The 20106-nt window shown below is 38.0% G+C and overlaps 1 protein-coding gene across 5 annotated transcripts in view; it reads left to right on the top strand.

The window, feature by feature from the left end:
- The window catches only part of PDE1C (phosphodiesterase 1C), a 509313-nt gene that overhangs the window by 388196 nt on the left and 101011 nt on the right, over positions 1-20106 (top strand). For all 5 annotated transcript variants that reach the window (XM_029925461.1, XM_029925470.1, XM_029925493.1 and 2 more), the window contains 3 exons: positions 13632-13745; positions 15584-15766; positions 16736-16802. In XM_029925461.1, coding sequence (XP_029781321.1) covers positions 13632-13745; positions 15584-15766; positions 16736-16802 — 364 coding nt within the window. The remainder of the gene's footprint in view (positions 1-13631; positions 13746-15583; positions 15767-16735; positions 16803-20106) is intronic.

Below are 20106 nucleotides of genomic sequence, written 5' to 3' on the forward strand. Positions count from 1 at the left end.
GGTTAACAGCTCACCCATCAACATTTCTCCCTTCCCCTGCTGAAACCAAGCAGAAGGATCTGGGAGGTAGATACTAAATAGGCCACATGAACAGAGAGACTCCTGTAAAAAGAGTCAGAGTAAGGACAACTTAAGTCCAACCTATTATCATCAATATTCTATTGAGCTGAAGGGCTGTGTTCTTTTTTTCTTTTTTAAATTTTTTTAATGTTTTATTTACTTTTAATACAGAGAGAGAGAGCATGAGAGGGGGAGGGGCAGAGAGAGAAGGAGACACAGAACTGGAAGCAGGCTCCAGGCTCTGAGCTAGCTGTCAGCACAGAGCCTGACATGGGGCTCGAACCCACGAACGTGAGATCTGACCTGAGCCGAAGCCGGAGGCTTAACCGACTGAACCACCCAGGTGCCCCTGTGTTCTTTTTTTCTAAATTAAACATTTTCCTTTGAGATAGATTCAAATTATTGGTAGAAGTAATATGGAGAGGTTCCCATGTACTCTTTACCCAGTTCCCACAATGGAAGCATCTCATAAAGCTATAGTACAGCTAGGATATTGACATGGGGTCAATCCACTTATCTTTCTCAGATTCCCCCAGTTTTATTATACTCATGTGTGCATGTGTGTGCACATATGTTTAGTCCTGTGCAACTTTATTACACCTGTTGGTTTGTGCATCGTTACCACGGTCAGGACCCAGGATAGTGCCATCTTCCCAGGCTCCCTTTTATGCTCCTATCTGTGTCCCACTCTACTCCCCCTCCCTCTCCTGGCAACCAGTAATCTGTCCTTCATGTCACAGTCCTGCCATTTCAAGAATGTGACCTAAATAGAATCATATAATATGTAACCTTTGGGATTGCCTTTTTTCACTCAGGATAATCTGCTTGAGGACAACGTCACTTTTTTCAGAATGTTTGGGAAGTTATCCCATAATCAGCATGATTATGATTCTCAGTTTAAAAGGATTATAAAGTTTACAAGCCCCCTTACTATACAGTTAGTATCCCATCTGATCTTCTTAACAGTGTAGAAACAAAAGGGTTCAAAGGAAAAACGAGTATAGGGGACAGGATTCCGTTTCCTAGCTGCAGCAGAAGTTGGCTGGCCCTCCAGCAAACTAGCTCCCTTGTCCTCCAGGGCGTGTGGCCAGACAACATCCTCCAGCTTCTCTCTTGGAAAGGTGTGGCCATGAACTGGGTTCTGAACAATGGGGAGTGACCAAGAGTAATGAGTTCCAGTAGCAGCCTGGTTCATAAAACCCACATGTGTCCTTCCACATTCTCTTTCCTTCTGTCTTAGAACCTATGTTGAACTTAGTGGAGCCACAAGGTGAGGCAAACAACCCTGATTGAACTTTCCCAAACCTCTTGACCTTTAGAGTTCTGAGTCACCAGAGGTGTAGGGGCAGCCACTGTGGATTTGGAGTCAGTGGAAGAAGGGAGGGAACAGTTCCAGACTGTAATACTTCCTTTCCTACCATTTCCTCCCGGGACCTGGTGAGGCTCCCCCCAGTCCTGGCCCAAGGACACACACTGCATTGTCCTCACACATGGAAAGCACCCTTGAGTCACCTTGGGAGTCTCTCAGTTTTCTTTGAGTTTCATTTTTTTATTTCTACAATTCTTCTGGAATTAATCTTAAGGAAGGAAGCTGTGCTAATTCAGCATATTAGCCATTCTTTGCAGGTTTTTATCCACAAATTAATTTTATTTATATCTGTCATAAAAAGAAAAAAACCCCAAAAGTGGGAAGAAAGGGTAATCTTGGGTTTTTCCTTTTAAAGCATACTATGTTTCTAGTATGGCAGAATTTCTGTGATTTTGCTTGGCAATGAGCTTTGCTTTAGCTTCTCTGGATAATCATACCAACACAGTGCGATTGAGATTGACTAAGGAACTGAATTCAAGGAAGGAAAGCTAGGGAGACATGGGGCTGGGCTGACTCTTAAGATGTGGAGAAATGTGTCTGTGTGGTTTCAACCTGCCTAAATCTTCCCGCAGATTTCCCTCATACTTCTGCTCCTCTTCCTTTTCTCATTACCACCATTCAAAGATGTTTTTAGTCCTTCTCATTTCTTTGGTCTATCGCAACAGATGTTTTTGAAGTGGCATGTTTATTAGTGGAGAAAAGTGATGGTGATTCTTTGCACATGAATAGTTACAAATGAAAAACGGATCCTGGAACTTACCTATTGACAGTCTGGCAGGATTTCTTCTCCTTCTCTGTCCACAGTCCCCAGCATGGCCTGTGGTAGATTCTGACTGATGCTCTGGGTTTTCTTTTTCATTCTTTTTATTTCTTTTTCTTGAAGAAAGCTGGCCAATAAAGTGGGTTCCTACATTAGCACTCTATTCTAATGAGCTCTGCCCACCCAGAGTCATATTTTAGAGAGACAGTGTCTTCCTTGAGGAATAAAGATTTTCTTAGCATAATTCTACATTTTGCACTTTGTTGTTGTTGTTGTTGCATTATCTCCTTTTAACAGAATGTGCAAGGGGTGCCTGGGTAGCTCAGTCAGTTGAGCATCTGACTCTTGATCTTGGCTCACGTCATAATCTCATGGTTGGTGAGACTGAGACCCACATTGGGCTCTGTCCTGGGATTCTCTCTTTCCCTTTCTCTCTGCACCTCCCCCTTCTCTCTCTCAGAATAAATAAATAAACTTAAAAAAAACCTCAATAGTGTGTGAGTTGAATGACAGTGAAAACAAGTAAGGGATAAACTAGTATTAAAGAATTATTTCTCTATAAGACCAAGAATGACTAGAGGGGAACCCCTTTCTAAGTCACTGAATTATATTACCAAGGAATAAAGAACTCCAAAGGAACAAAGTCAGTATTATCAACTCAAAATGAATTGATACTTTAACCCTGAGTTGTAATACCTCCTGGAATGCCATAAAAATATAAGGTTTCTCCTGGACTGAACAGTGCTTTCTGCCTAGTGTTGACAGTGAGTTTGCATGCATGTACACACACACTGTCTTACTCTCTCACCCACAAGTATGCATCCTGAAAAGAGATTTACTCTGTAGAACAGAAAGTAAGAGAAGACTGAACATGAAGGTATGTTCCATAATATAGCGTCATGAAAACAAGAGGAATACAAATATTCATCAGAGAATCCACAGGAACCAAGAGTATGTAGTGATACCCTCAAGTGGACATCCAAAGAATGGGTCCATACTGATGGAATAGAACAATCACATATAGACCAGGATCATTCAAAAGCAATGTATATTGGGGCACCTGGGTGGCATCTGACTTTGGCTCAGGTCATGATCTCACAGTTCACAAGTTCGAGCCCCATGTCAGGCTCTGCACTGACAACTTAGAGCCTGGAGCCTCCTTCGGATTCTGCATCTCCCTCCCTCCCTTACTGCCCCTCCCTCATTCATGCCATCTCTCTCTTTCTCATAAATAAATAAACCTAAAAAATTTTTTAAAGCAATTTATATTTAGCTGTTTTAGTTATTCTTGTATCAGATTCCCTTGCCTACTTATGTTGTGTTTAAACTAATATAAAAGTACAGGTGCACATCCTTACACATACCAGCTGGATACTGAGAAGAGAAGGCTAAAGTAGCGATGTGGTAGAGAGACACAGGCATAGAATTAAATGCTTTGTAATAAGTCTTGGTATTTAAGAGTATAAGTTTTTCAGCTTTGTTCTTTTTTATTCAAAAACCATATTTGGTATATTTGGTTGCATTTCCAAATACATTTTAGTACCAGCCTGTCAATTTCCACCAAATGACCTATGGAGAATTTGTTCGGGATTACATTGAGTCTATGGAAGAATTTAGGCAGAATTCATATTTCTCAAATACTGAGTTTTAAGTTTATGAACATGGGTTATTCTTTGTTTAGGCCATTTAGACTTCTCTTAATATCTTACAGTTTTTTATATAGAGTTCTTTTTTGACTTTTTTAATGTTCATTTCTGGATACTTTCCTTTTTGATGCTTTTGTAATTGTTTATTGCTGTTTGTCCAGCAACCTTGCTAAATTCACCTTTTCATTATAATGCTTTATTTGTAAATTCTTTTATATATCCTGTTTATGTAGGATTTCATCTGTAGTAACGGTCTTATTTTTTCTTTCTAGTCCTTTGCCTTTTATTTCTTCTCCTTTCCTTCTTAAGTTGGTGAACTTTCTATGTAGGCTTGAAGGGAAGCAGTGATGGTGCATGTGCCCATTTTATTAGCTAGTTCAACAGGAAAGCTTACCATATTTCAGTATTATATATGATGATGTCAGTTTTAGGAAATTTGCTTTTACTCCTCCTTTGTGACGATATCATGAATAGGTGTTTTCTCAAATGGTTTTTCTAAATCTGTTATGAAGAGTATATGATTTTTCTTTCAATTCCATTAAAATAATGAATAACATTTAGTCACTGATTTAAAATATTAAAGCAACCTTGCATTTTACAAGTTTGCTTGGTGTTTGCTTTCCATTTTATTTATCTCTGAATTTAATTTGCTAAAATTCTGTTTAGGAGTTTTGCATCTAAGTTTATGAGAGACTGGTCTGTGATTCTATTATTATAATTGTCTCATTTGTTTTGGAAGCAACAATATGCTGGCCTTACAAAATGAATTGGAAAATCTTTCCTCTTTTGCTTTTCTCTGGAAGATTGTGTTATATCCTCTTTGGATGAATTCATTGATAAAATGATTTAGCATTGTGGTTTCCTTTGTGGTAAAGTATTAAACTATGGATTCAGTTTCTTCAATGGATATAGAAGTATTTATATTTTATATTTATCTTATGTCGGTTTTGATAAATTGTCATGAAATTTTAAAATTTTATCTCAATTTTAAATGTATCTGCAGAAAAATATTTGTTATGTTTTTAGTACTTTTTAAAATGTCAGTGGGATTTGTAGTAATATTCTCTCTTTTATTCTCGATATTTGGTTATTTGTACCTTTTGGTCTTGGTCAGTCTTGTTTGGCTTACCCATATCATTAAGCTTTTCAATTATTTGAATTATTGAATATCCAGTTATTCAGCTTTATTGATTTATTTACCTAGCTTTTGGTTTGGGTGATTATGTTTTCTTATTATTTTGGCTTTGTTGTTTTTCTTAAGTAAAAGTTTGTTTTCTACTTAATTAAGTTTTATTTATTGTGTTTATTGTTTTGCTATTTTTTTCTGGATTAACTTGTTCTTTTTCTGTTTTCTTGAGATGGATTAACTTACTTTCTCTAATTTCTTGAGATAGATAATGAAATCACTTATTTTCAGATGTTCTCCCTTTCTAATACATTTAGTTAAGGCTATATATGTCCCTCTCTGCACTGCTTTACCTGCATGCCACAAGTTTTAATGTATCATATTTTCATTAACATTTAGAATGATTTTCTCATTTAATCTTTGACCCATGGTTATTTAGAAGTATATTCCTAAATTTTCAAACATTTAGAATATTTCTAATCATTTTTTGTTATTGACTTCAATCTGAGTTCCACGGTTATTAGAGAATATTATCTGATTTCAATTAATTGAAATTTATTGAGGTTTTTGCCATGACCCAGCATATAGTCAATTTTGATAACTGTTACATGTACATTTGAAGAGAATGTTGTATTCTGCAACTGACAAGTATTCATTCAGTACATGTTCAATAAAGTCAGTTTTGATAATGATGTTATTTAAAGTCTTCTATAACATTATGCTTTTACTAGTTAATAACTTATATAGAGAAGTATGTAAAAATACAGAGGTGCACCTAGGTACCCAGTTTTTTTTTCTTAAGTGAAAAAGTAATTAAAGCCTGATAATCTACTTAAATCTATTTGAACCTCTGCCTAAGTATGTTGGGAACCATAGAAACTAAATTTTCTTTTATTTAGGGCATTAACAAAAGGTAAAAATTACATAAAGAGACTATTCTTGCCAGTCATCATTTTTGTTAGTGTTATTGCTTTTGGAGGTCACTAAATCAGGATGCCATATGCTCCAAACAAGTCCTTTCCCAGAAATTATTTAAAGTGACAATCCATACTACCATCAAACTCATGCAACGCCATGTCACTCTGCTGTCACATGATTGATTATATTCATACTGCACTGTTCAGGCTATAAGACAGGCCTAATTATAACAAAAATGTATAGAATTTTGCCTCTTGTTAAGTAACTGCACTCCTTTACTCAACTACTAGATTGATCTTTTAAAATGCCAATCTTGGGATGCCTGAGTGGCTCAGTCAGTTAAGTGTCTGACTCTTGTTTTAGGCTAGGGTCATGGTCTTCTGTGTTCCTGAGTTTGAGCCCTGAATGGGGCTTCACACTGACAGTGTGGAGCCTGCTTGGGATCTCTCTCCCTCTCTTTCTGCCTCTCCCTGCGCATGCACTCTCTCTCTCTGTCTCTCTCGAAATAATAAACTTAAAAAAAATTTTAATGCAAATCTTACCATACCACTCCCCTACCCTATTTAAAAATTCTCCAGGGGAATCCACATTAGCTCCAGGAGAAAATTAAATTTCTTTAGCTTTGGCACAATGAGCTCACTGGGGTCTGGCTTCTTTCTGCCTTGTTCTAAAGTTTTATCTCTTCATATACCCCTAAGTTCTAGGTACCTATGGAATTCCCTGAATGGACCACAATCTTCTGGCTGCTTTCTTAGTCTAGTTTGCCAACTTTTTTTTATCCCATCTTGTTTGGCTGGCAGATGCCTATCTGGCCTCCAGTGGCTCTGATGTCACCTCCTCAAGCGAGTGCCTTGTTATTTGTACATTCCTCTCCTCTTTGCTTTCTTAGCACCTTTGTCACCTCAGGGATCGTACTTGCCATGCTTCATGGTAGGTGCCTATTAGCTGTCCATCTTCCCTTTTGAGGGAAAGCGCTGCATTTTCTCCTTTGGATTGTGCCTCATACAGAAAGCACCCAGCAAATGTTGAATGAGTGTTTCAAGTGCCGTCATCCTAATTAATTATAAAAACAAACAAATCACCAGAAAAATACTCAGATGGCATTGGCAGATAACATTAAAACATAAATCTGAGGGTCACGTAGAGTATCCATTTTAGGATTGTTTTAGGAGGAATTGTTTTAATTTACTTCCTGTGGCATTTAGGTAAGTGGCAGGGTTGGGAGTGACATGGAGGAAACAGGTGGTGTGAAAAGTACACAGAGATGTTTTTGCCTTACAAATTCACGGATATGATGAACTCAAACACTGAGTGTTTTATTCAAAGGAGTTTTTAGGACTCAGGATTCACTAGAACCTGTACGGGAAGTGTTTTAAAAGACCCAGTTCCCCTTTACATTCTTTCAAACTGAACAAAGCCCATCTGGTCTGAGATAACAGCCATCTTTGGCCACGCTGGCGTGTTCGTTGCGGCTCATCCTTCTCAAGGGGAACAAATTGGGGCCGAAAGGACAGACAAAAGAAAACGCGTTTCCTGGCTTTTTATTCCAGTTTATTTTTGCTTGGTAGGCTTTTCTGATAATTTCATTGTGGTGTCTAAAGCCCAATGAATATATATGCTTTCAAAGCATAGTATTGGAGGGTTTTTAGGACCTCACTTGGGCGGGGAATAGTGCCTAGTCCATTGTAGGGCAATTTTCTGGGTTATGAAGTTGAGCCAAAAAGTTGTTTCCTAATAAAATCAACCCCATTGGTCCTAGAAATTATTTCTGTGGGAAAAAATTTCCATTCCAACAGCCTCTCAAATTCAAAAATACAGCGTTCGGACTTTCCTCACTTATTTCCTCTCTTCTGATGCTTGTATGCATTTTAAATAATGGCATGGTCTCAGGGTAACTCAGCATCCAGCACTTGCTCTGGGCCTGAGGGCATGGAAAGCTGAAGTAATACAGCATTTCATCATATGCCTTGAAGCTGGAAACCTATAGAAAGTAGCTTCTGGGGAGAAATGGAGGACTCACGTAAAGATGTGTGGTTCATCCACACACAAAAAAATTACACACTTTCATAACAGAAAGGCATGTTGCCAAAGTTTGAAAGCATAAGCTAGTCCTAAAATGGTGTTGCACTTCTATATTGGAACTGTTATCTGGCAGCCACAGTGACAGGAATAAATACAGTCCTGGAAACTATGAACATTCACTCAGAAGAGAGACTTTATTATTGGTATTGTTGTATATTTCCCTTTTCCCTCCCTCAACTTTCTCCCTCTCTCCCTTCCTTTAGGTGCCTGGACCTAAATTTCTTATGAATAATATTAAATAGCTAGTTATATGGAGTAGAGCTTACCATGGGATTGATCCTTTGGGACATTAGCTTTTAGGTGACATGAATCCACATGGGAAAACATCCAGACAAATTTCACTAGGAAAACAAAGGAGGGCCCCTGAGCCTTCTTGCCTTAGCTGGTCTTCTCCAAGGTTAACAAAAATACTTTATAACATGGGTATGAGAGATCTTGGCTAATTTTAGACAACCCTTCTTAAGATGGATTCCAATCTAGGGAAATCCTGTACTGTGATGGAAAATAGGAAAGAGTGCCTCCTTATTCCATGAAACTTCAGGAAATTTTTTGATTTTTGAGACTAGTTGGTGGCAGTGGTGAAAGAGCTAATTTGAAATTCGTCCATTCATGAAGCAACAGTTTTGGGTGGTAGGTAGGGAAGCACAGGGCATCATATTCCAAAAAGGATAAAGAGAAGAGGGTGTAGAGGGGGCCAGTGGAGAAACATCCACCTGAGTGCTGTCTTAGAGCTCAACAATATTTGAAAATAAGGACATTTGGAATTTTCTAGGGTTTGTGTGGTGGCTGCATAGACAGCTCTGTGGACAGGGACACTTATGGCTTGTATTTGATGGGTGCCCATCCAAATAGGAACTGGACATCTAAGAAGTTGGTCACCATTTACGTCTTAAAAGAAAATAAGTTTTTACAGTCTTTCTATTGTCATATTTTTTCTTTAAAATTTTTTTCCTGTCTCAATATGTTTGATTTTTGATTTCTGCTCTCACCTTTGTTTCACAGATCCATGTTTTCTTAAATTTTATTGAATACAAAGCCGATGTTCCCTAAAAATGACTTCTGTTGCCATTAGTGAATTTTATTTTTGAAAGTGAGGCCTTTTTCTTCATTGTTAGTGCTGTATTCTTAGCTTTCTTTAATGCTGAATCTTTTCATTGATACATATATGTAAGAAGTATACGTGTATATGTGTATATATATATATATGTATATGTATATATATATATATTTCTGTTTAGTTGTTCTTGAACAAAGAGAGGTGAATGTCAGCTGGCTGTTCTCCATAAACACAGTGGGTGTGTCCTAGGTTTCCTTTGTGTCCACCAGGGTGTTGGTAGAATCTTTTGCTCATCTCCTAAGCCAGAGAAATGGGAAGAGATAAGAGTTTTTAGTACTTCTTATGCATCCTAACATGCGGGGGACCAGGCCACGCACCAGAGTCTAAGGGTCTCTGAGTAGGGGGTTGGTGCTGGCAAAATACCTATAAAAAAGAACACAGACGAAGTGAATGGTGGCAAGATTGCACTTTACTGTGATGCTTAGGATCTTTATATACCATAGGTGATTACATTATTTTTCTAATGATTACACTGTTTGTAATTTCCAGAAAAAATTATTATTTTCATGGTAGTGAAAACAGAAAATCAAAACAGAAACAAGGTACAATACAGTAGATCAAAAAACATAATTCATCACTCAAAATATATCAGCAGGGGTTTGTTTTATGTATATAGTAATATTATTAACTGAAGCTTATGACAAGGCTATTTTTTCTTTAAAGGTGAACATGATGATTTACGGGTAAAGTGCCCCTGACCAGGAAGGGAGTTTCAATCTGAAAATTTGCCCATTCACCGAAACTATAATTAAAGGTCATGGAAAGCTAACTCCAGTTCCTAATCCATCCTGATCAAGAGGTCATGCACACATTCTCTAAAACAAAGGAAAGCAGGACCCAACAAGCCATATGACACTGTACGCTCAGTCTCCCAGGAGAGCGACTCAATCCCGATCCTCCACTGAGGGACCTCACTTGCACCAGGTGACACTTTCCAGACAAGCTGGAGATGTGTGCGTTCCTCTTGGTGACTTACAGCAGGATCTCAACAGGCCTTTTGGCTGAATGGGCCCCTACACTAACAGTACTTTATTCTGTGTTATTTCTTCTCTAGGTTTATTGAAGCCACTCAGTTACAGGTTTGCTTTGGTTTACAACTTTCTGTCATGTCAGAACTTCACAGCGTATACATAAATGTGGCAGTACCCCAGGTCTTTCTGGCACTACTGGTGGCCACATCAGGACAGAGCCCCACACTGTGGATTTTCTGCTCCTTGAGGCACAGAGCCTGGGACTTTCCAGGGGAGATGATTTACAGCACTCTGATCTGAACTGTGGAATGGGATTCCGGGTGGTGCCTTCCCTGGGAGCCCCACTCCTGTTCTGGCCTGTGGTCCTGGCTGCTAGATCGCAAGATGATAGGAAACTCTTCCAGATTTGATTGCCCAATATTGTGCTTTCCTCAGAGTGGGAATCTTTAAGAATGGTGGATTCCGTATAACGTTCTTAATAATTTCAGTTGGCTTTGACTGATTATAATTGCTTTTTGGTTCATAAAAGTGACATAGGAAGCCCTTCTACTGGGACAGGAGCTTGTCTTGGGAAAAGACGTGTCCGTCATTTTTATATTTCCTTGGCCTTGTATAATTAGCATTATATTTCATCTGCCACTTGTTAAAATCTTTTGAAACTATTTGTCTATTTTATAAAGACTGACTTAGTTACATCTAGGTCATGAATTCACAGTCCATTTAATGGGAGATCCATAATGTACTCCCACCCTTGAAAGATCACTGTCCTAGAATCTGCTTTCAAGTTTATTGTTTTTGTTTTTGTTTTGTGTTTTGGAAAATCATGTTAATGATGGAACGTTGACTTATCCACCCCTGAGAATATATTTGTTGGCAATTCTATATAGATATAGACATAGATATCTTGAATTACACCACGTTATTTTCAAAAAACGGTATTACTTTTAAATTGCTTTCTGGTTTCTGGCAGGGTAGAATTCTGTGACCAGTTACATTTCTATTTACTTTGTACATCACATATTTTATTTTCTCAAAGATTTTCAAGTTCTTTTCTCTGTTCTTTGAAATGAAAAATTAAAACCGTGTATGTTAGATGTTTTTATTTATTTTTCTCCTGGTTTTAGCTGATCCATTTTTTTCTACTTATAAAAAGTTTTCTTCGGTCTAGGAAAACTTATTTGACTAAAGTTGCTTCTGTTTATTTATTTCTTATGGAAGCCCTGTTGCAGCTAGACAGGATCGTCTGGTTCTTACTTCTATTAGGCTTATATTTTGCCTAGTCACTTTTGTGCTTTTTGTCCATTCTTCTTAGGTTTTGAGAGTTGACATGGGCCTGATTAGAGATTCATGTCTATTCCTGACAGAATCTTAAAACCCCAAATGAAGGGAGAAAATGGAGAAAAAAAAATTTTTTAATGTACCCTCATCTGACTTTGCTGGTTGAGATTCCAGACATCTTGGGGGTAGTTGGGCCCCTGGAAGTGAGAGTCAAAATTAGAGGCAGACTTAGCCAGGAATGTGTTCGGCTAAAGAGCTTCCATTCCTTATTTGGAACAGCTCTCAGGCTCAGAGCTACAACAATCTCCCCCATTCTTTGGCAGGCTGGCTGTCCACTGTGTGTGAGTGACTGGTAAGCCCTTCTGTGCCAACTTCCTGTCCTGCTGCCCCTGAAACCCAGAGCACTTCCTAGTGCCGCTGACGGGAGCCACAGGGCTGATCCTCACCTCTAAGCCCACAGAGGCCTTGCTGGTTTCCTTTGCCTATTTTCCCATTACATGTTGGAGATTCACAAGTCTGGTAGTGACCATCCTCAATCTAATTTCTTCTGTATTTTACATCGTTGAAATTCCTGGGAATGTCTGTTGTGTGGCTGACGTGATTGTTTAAGGTTGATCCAGAACTTTTTCTCAATGTTTATAGGTGATCATTTTCATGTAGATCTGGAGAGGAGTAGTCTACACCTGGCCAAGAAGAGACCTATTATCTCTTATGATGGCAAACCTTGAGGGTATTTTGAGGTCAGGAAAGTGGGACTTGCCTTGGGAAATGGAGACTTCATAATACTCTTAGGTATATTGCTAGAATGTTTCCTATCTGGATGCCTGTGAAGATCAAAATCACTGAATAACAACAATGACAATAATGGTAACAGTTGCCTTTAGAAAAACAAAGAGGAAATGAGGAGTTGTTGATCAAAGAATAGAGACTTTTAGTTATAAGATGAGTAAGTTCTGGGAATCTAATATGTTTTGGCAATTACAGCATCATGATTATAGTTAGCAAGTATTAGTTTAAGTATTGTATACTTGAAAGTTGCCAACGGAGTAAATCTCAAATGTCTTTGCCACCAAAAAAAAAAAAAAAAAAAAGGTTGTAAATATTTGAGATGATGAATGGTTAACTAATCCTATTCCGGTAATTATTTTGCAATATATACATGTATCACATCACTGTGTTGCACACCTTAAACTCACACAATGTGATATGTTAATTATATTAAAGCTGGAAAAATCCGCATGACTGATGTGAACATATATCAATTTGATTTAATATTTATATCAACTTAGAAAATTTGGTGGTTGGATCTCCATTTTTTAGCTGACACTCAGAGACATTAAATAACTGACCTACTATGGCATAGCTAATATGTTGGGATGTGGGGCTCAAACCCAAGGTTGTCTTCAAAGTTTCTGCTTTTTTCTTTACCTGCTGTAAAACAGCCTGAAGAGTTTGTTCAACCTCCACATCTCTGGTATTTACAGTGTTCTCAGTTATTGGACTTTGAGCGTCTGTTGTCATTTTATTGCTATCATATATACTAACTCCGTCTCTGTGGAGATAATGTTGATATACATAAGAGAGCATGTTTTATCATTCCTCTTACACTGTCTGGAACACTTGACCAGCAGTGGGGAAGAAAGTCTTGTCTTCAGTTCCTTGGTTTATCATCCAGCCTCTTCCCCTCACCCCCTTAAAGCTGGCTAATCTGCCCCTAGAGGAATTCCTCCTGTCCAAGAAAATAGTTTCCCTTCATGTATTCCTTATGTAGCCCCCTATGAGCATTTTGGTGGTCTGACTCTCCTTACCTATCTTGGAACACCCATTGGCCATGGGGTTCCTCAGACAGGCTCATGAGGCTGGTCACTGCTGAACAAACATAGTATCGTCTTCAACACAGCAGAATCTCCAGTGGTATTGGTGACATTGGTGCTGCTCATGTTTTTATACATCTGCTTAGAACCAAAAAAAAAAAAAAAATGAAATCAGAGAAGCAGCAAAATCATTGGTAATTTAGGGAACTCTTAGAAAGATAAAAGGCAGCTAGAAAGTCTTGGGTGTGGTCAGTGCCTGGTGGATAAGAACATTATTGGTTTTGCATCATAGTGGCAAAAATGTATGTGTTTATTTTATAACTGGCTCCTTTGAGAAATACTGGTCAGCTCCATCACTAGGTTTGTGTTTTCCTTTCAGGTATATTGGAATAAGTAAAAATATTCGAGGGCTGTAAAATGTGTAACTATAATTGTAAGATTGTTCTTTGTTTCCTCTATTCTAATTTAGTCATATCTGTTTTCCCCCTAGGCTGCGGTCTTTGGTCAAACAGTTAGAGAGAGGGGAGGCTTCAGTGGTAGATCTTAAGAAGAATTTGGAATATGCAGCCACAGTACTTGAATCTGTGTACATTGATGAAACCAGGTAAGCTAAAATAAGGAGTTAGTGCACTGATGGGAAGTTTTCTGTCATATAGGTTTTCTGGCAGGTCCCTCATGGCCTGTATGGGATAGCCATCAAATGCCTGGTCATAGAACTTCAGTTTCCACAAATGAATCAGATAGATTTGCCCCCCCCCATGTCCTCTACACCTCCTCATCCAAAAAAGGAGCTAATCAAACTCTCACATGGCCTTTATGACAAGGAAGTGAGAGAATGTATGAGGAGAAGAAATCATTTTTAAAAATATGGTAAGATTTCTTATCAAGTGTAGAGTTCCACTGTAATTATTGCCCATTGTCAGCCTCAGCCTAAAAATTATGTTCATGATTTAATTCACATCTGTCTCTAAGCGGAAACTCCTGAAGTGATGGTGAAGCATTTATCCTCTGGAGCACCAAGAATTCCTCCTTCAATCTTATATGTTACTGATTTTCGTAATAGACTCATCCCACTTGAATTATCCAAAAGTATGAAAGCACTTCCAGTCACCAAATGCATTTGAAAATAGCAAAACTGCTTTTCTTTTGAAAAATGTTGACATGGTAAATATGAAAGGCTTGTCTTCTTTTTCCTAATTCAGACAGGCTCCTCTGACTTTTCGGTACCGGATTCCAATCTGAAAGGATTTCCCAGTGATCTAAGAATTGTGCATGTGGCTTAGTGTTTGGTGACACGTGGTTCCTAACTTAAGGAAATTTTATATCATGTTTTTTTCCCAAAGTTTCATTTTCTCCCCTGCCCCCTAATTGAAGTGTCTAAAGGGGAAAAAACTTTTTAAAAAAAACCCTTCTTATGAATACCTATTTATACTGCTTATTTTTAGTAGGGCTTAATATAAATATAAAATATAATTTGATTATAACTCATTAGTACTTATGTTCTCTTTTGGTGGTCTCACCCATGCACAAGTTTGAAAAGTCAAGTAAGCACATCCGACTTACGTAATTGAGCTCAAATAAAGAGCTGGATTATTTTAGAGATTTTTCTTGAATTTAGAATTTAAATTTTTGTAATGTTCTATCAAACCAGAAAGACTATCAGTGGACATCATTTCAGATGTTTAATCCTTCAGAGGACTGGGTTGATATGACTTGGGTAATATTTTACCAAGTAGTTCTTTTTCTTTTCTAAATTAAAAAGTTATTTTATTTTATCTTAAATTTATTTGTATTAAAATTTAGTTTATATATTTATAATTGATGTATAACATTGTATAAGTTTCAGTTGTATAGTATGTTGATTTATTATATGTTATATGTTATATGATTCCCACCATAGTGTTAGCTACCACCTCTATCATGTCCCATAATCATCATTATTTTTTTGTGGTGGGAACAATTAAAATCTAGTCTCTTAGCAACTTCGGAATTTGTGACACAGTATTATTGTTTATAACCAAGTCTATAAGTGTTCTTTCTTAAAACAAAATAATGCCACATGGTCCATATCTAAAATACACCCCCTGTGAATGCATTTTTAAGTGGAAGATTTAAATCCCATTCAAATTACAGACCTAGACATAAAGATACTGGCTGTTCCTTAGGGCTGTGGGTCTGAGACCTACCACCTGAGATGGAGTATATTTGACTTCCTCTGATTTCTATGTTTCTTTGTCTAGTCTGGTAGAGAGAACCATTCTGAAACACAGATGGTGAGCTTCTACAAGACTTAACCAAAAACATGCTGTATTTTTTGTGGCCATTTTTTATCTGGTTTTGTTGTACCTGTATATGTAAGGTGAGGTGGAAAGACGGAGCAGCTATTTTGAGCTCCAACTTCAGATTTAATCTCAGTGTCCTGGTTGTATTTCTTGCGTTCAGGCGACTCCTGGATACAGAAGATGAACTCAGTGACATTCAGTCAGATGCAGTGCCTTCTGAGGTCCGAGACTGGCTGGCCTCCACCTTCACGAGGCAGATGGGGATGATGCTCAGAAGGAGCGAGGAGAAGCCGCGCTTCAAGAGTATTGTCCATGCGGTGCAGGCTGGGATATTTGTGGAAAGGTAAAGATAGCTGTCATTCAACACGCAAAGCAGCAAAGGGAATACCAGTTTCCAATAACTGGGAGCTTTGCTTTTATTTAATTTTGGTATCTTTATAAACCAGAAAAAATATAGTAGAAACAGATAGTCTCGAATCAGAGATTGCCAAAACATATCTATTTAATCTCTGCAGCATTGTTAGGACAAGCTTTTGTCAGAATTCTGTTAACTAGAAAAGCTCTGGTTTGAGTTTTAAAGAAGGACATCGTCTAATCCATCATGCTCTGCCATATGTGGGTAACATCTGCATTTGGAACAGGGCAGGGACGCCTTGAGGTTGTTGGCCCGAGGGGAGCAGTTCATTGAAAGGCTTTGAGGTCCCCATGACACTTTGTAATTTTGTTGGCCATTTTGCTCTTTAAGTTAGATTGCCCCCCCGCCCCAGAAATAGTCTCCAAAAATTGATTTATTCTTCCTGCAATCCTTATTACACAAATCAGTTTATTCTTCCTATAACCCTTATTGCACAGTTACAGGTTTTAGAAATGCCACATTGAGTTCAAAGTTCACCTGGGACATTTTTCTTCTTGTTTTTGACAGTTCTAAAGAACAAGCTCTTCCAAGGGGGTTGCCCATAGGAGTTCCTCATTCAGGTTAAAGCACCACTTTGCAAACTGTCTATGCTGCACTATACCTCACTTCTGGCAGAAGAAGTGACCCATTTTAATAATTGAATTTCCAATTTGGGGCACATAGATTAATTTTTTTTTCTTTCCAGCAGTTCATATATTTGGGATTGCTTTAATTTCTCTTGAATTTAACTCTTTCTTAGGCGACTTGAATGACTATGAAAAAGATTGTAAAACACCATTATATTTCTTGATTCACTCAACAACATGACTTCTCATTATCTACTTAGGATAAGTGTGTGGCCTGCTAATTCCTCTTTGCAAAATGTAATATTACATTTTTCCCCTCTGACTTTGCCAGAATGTATAGACGGACATCAAACATGGTTGGACTGAGCTACCCACCAGCTGTTATTGAAGCATTAAAGGTAATACCAATGAAAAGTTCTTACAGTGTACATGGTATCCTATAAAAAGCATAGTTACATTTGTTGTTAGAAAATGAGGGGCTTTCATTTACAAGTTTCCCAATCATTCTTGACTTTCTTTTTTTATTACTGTTTACTTATCTCTTCTTACAGTATCACAATCTTTTTACCTTTGTCTTGCTAATTTTCTTATTTCTTTCTCTTCCTTCCTTTTTATTTATTTATTTATTTATTTATAAATATTTATTTATTTTGAGAGGGAGAGAGACAGAGAGCGAATAGGCAAGGGCCAGAGAGAGAGGGAGAGAAAGGGAATCCCAAGCAGGCTCCATGGTCAGCAAGAGCCCAATGTGGGGCTTGATCTCACATGGTGAGATTAGGACCATGAAATCATGACCTGAGCTAAAATCAAGAGTCAGAAACTTAACCAACTGATCTATCCAAGCACCCTGATAAGTTTTTAAATCACACTGTGTGGGTTTCATTTCTTTCTACATCACCATCAGAAGGATCTTTGGTGATCATAGTGGTATCATTATTTGATTATCTACTCTAGGCCATTTTGTAGATGAAGAAGGTGAGACTTAGTGAGATTTTTAAAAAGATGCAGTTAATTAGAGCCAGAACTAAAGTTTGATACCAGAGTTCCCATCACACTGTAAGTTCTCCATAACATTTTACTGCATGAATGTGTGTCCCCAGAACCCATATATCCTGCTGTTTAGCCGACTCTCACTGAGCCCAAAAATTCCATGAGAAGTTACCCAGACATTTGAGTTTAAGAATGCTAAATCCTGCAGAATTATTCCTAGTCAGGAAAGTTCTTGAAATTGTATAGAATATCTCTAAGAGCCTCAAAGTGGATGTATTCCTCTAGATATGCATCAATTCAAGTCCACTGGTCTGAGGTTATCCAGGCTGTACTGAAGCTGATCTGGCTTCTGGATGGGAAGGTGGGGCTGTGCTAAGGGCCAGGATCACCTGGCTGGTGACATTGCATGGTATCTGTACATGGAATCATCCATTTGCTCAGGGACATTTCAGCATCATAACTATTGTAAAATATATTGTCTTTCTCTGAAACCTGAAACATGTATTACCGTTGATATTTTTGGAAGATAACTTAAATTACCTACTCATGAAATCAGGGATATGACTGCTTAATTCACTGTCAAGAAAGAATCTTTAGGGCCATTTTGATTGTGTATTTCATAGTCTCTTTCTTTTGCTGCAAAGACATTCACTAGTTGAGTTTGTAGACCCTATATTCAGATTCTCAGTTCTCCATTTTCTGTCTCTTAACTCATCCTAAGAACAGGAAAGATACTCAAGAAGGTTGCAGCAAAAAGACACATGTTACCTGTCACTTCTCTTTAATCCCCGCCACCAATGCCCAATACATCAGTGAAATTTATAGCCACATTTCCCATTTGTCAGTGAAATCACTTCACGAGATCTGATGTTTCATAACACCCATTATGAAGTTGCATTGAATTTTTAACTGATCTTGAAACATTCAATGAAAGCTTAGGGACGTTAAAAGAATCCTTTATCTTTTAATTTTTTCTCTCATTGTGAACATCAATACAGGTGATTATACCCGAGCTAAGCAATTTATGAAAATATTTCTTCTAAATTGGAGCATCTTTTCTATGCAAAATAACTGAAGAAAATGTGGAACAACCTGGGATATCCACGAATTGTTATTTTTTGCTTAGGGAAAAGTAATTCTCAGTGTGCACATGTTGTCTTTCTGAGGGGAAAGAAGCCTAGATGATTCAGACCAAGAATAAGTACTAACTCTCCAGATTGCTACCCTTTTCCACAAGTATTGCTGATAATGTGCATAAGACTAAAGCTTCCTTTTCTCTTTCTTGATCCTGTTGGCTGTTTACTGGGGAAGTTCAAGATCTTTTTACTATGTAATATTCCCCCCTCCCTAGACTTTGGTTTAATCTGCAGTGGATTGAAGGTGAGTTGGCAAGATCACACAGATATTCTTTTTTTTTAATTTTTTTTTAGGTGGGGCCTGTTAGAAAAGGTTATTTCTACTTCACTGCCAGCAGTTTATATGGAACCACTATTTTTTCCTTCTGTTATAGAAAATTTCCAAAAAGACATAGAAAATACAATTCAATATAACAGCCATCATGCCACTGTCTTGTGATTAATGTAAGAACATGGCACAAAACCACATTTAAGTAAGAGAATAATTAACTACCACCAATCTCTAAATTTGAAATACGTTGCATTTTTATTCTTTTATTTTTTTTTTCTGTCCAATATATGTTAGCTTCTGATTGGGGGAGTTTTATCTCTAGTCCTTTGAGGTGGGGCTGTTGAGATTGTAGAAGTGTGTTGTTGTAGAAAGTGGCTGTTGTGTAACTTAGGGAGAGAGTCCCTGGGTGGACTCCAGGTTTAAAGTGGGAGGAAGTGAGGAGGTTCAGGCTCTGTTAGACTGAAAGGAAGTTAATGAAGTTTTTCCTTGGGAATGGGCCTTGGGCCAAGTTTGGTAAGACAGGAAGAACGCCTTAAGACAGTTAAACTAGGTGCTTGTTAAAAATGGAGATTCCATGTCCTGTGACAGGATTTTGCAAGTCCCTCACCCAAGAATCAGCAGTTTTTTTCTGAGCTCCTCAGGTGGTTCTGAAGAACATTGAAATCTGAGGAGCACAACTAAGTCCCTTTTAAAACTGAGTGGCAGGAGAAAACATCCATCTCACTATTCCCACTCTTCTTCCTGTTTCTCTAATCCTGATATTCAGAATAAATGATGACTTCTTACTGTGACAATTTCTCCATTTTCAGTGGTCACCTTTCTCTTTTCTATTTATCTGGGAGAATAGGATTAAAAATTATAGACATCACAGAATGTTCTGCCACCTACTGAGTTGTCCGTGGGCTTTTCCTGACGACTAATGAATGGTCAGACAACGGATGTCGTGACAATGGCAATTATAGCAGCTAAGGTGAAGCTTTAGGTCTTGGGTTATCTTAAATGGCCTAGCCCCTATCAGGGATTTAGAGCATGAGGCCTCCATCACAGCATGTATTCATTTAGTTTACAATGTCGTCTGTTGGCAGTGACATCCGTGGGATTATTACCTGGCTCTGTTACCAAACGGCATTAGACACTTCATCTCATCTTTCTAAGGTGGGGAAAGTAACACCTGTTTCTAGAGTTGTGAGGGCTAGCAAATGTACATTAACACTTCTTTCACTGTGCCTGGCACAGGAAATATGCTCAGTACTTGGAGCTATTTCCTTAGTTGTTATAATGGAGGAGGAATTATAGAAGCCTGAG

This window comes from Suricata suricatta, chromosome 2 (genome assembly GCF_006229205.1).
Source record: "Suricata suricatta isolate VVHF042 chromosome 2, meerkat_22Aug2017_6uvM2_HiC, whole genome shotgun sequence".
NCBI lineage: Eukaryota > Metazoa > Chordata > Mammalia > Carnivora > Herpestidae > Suricata > Suricata suricatta.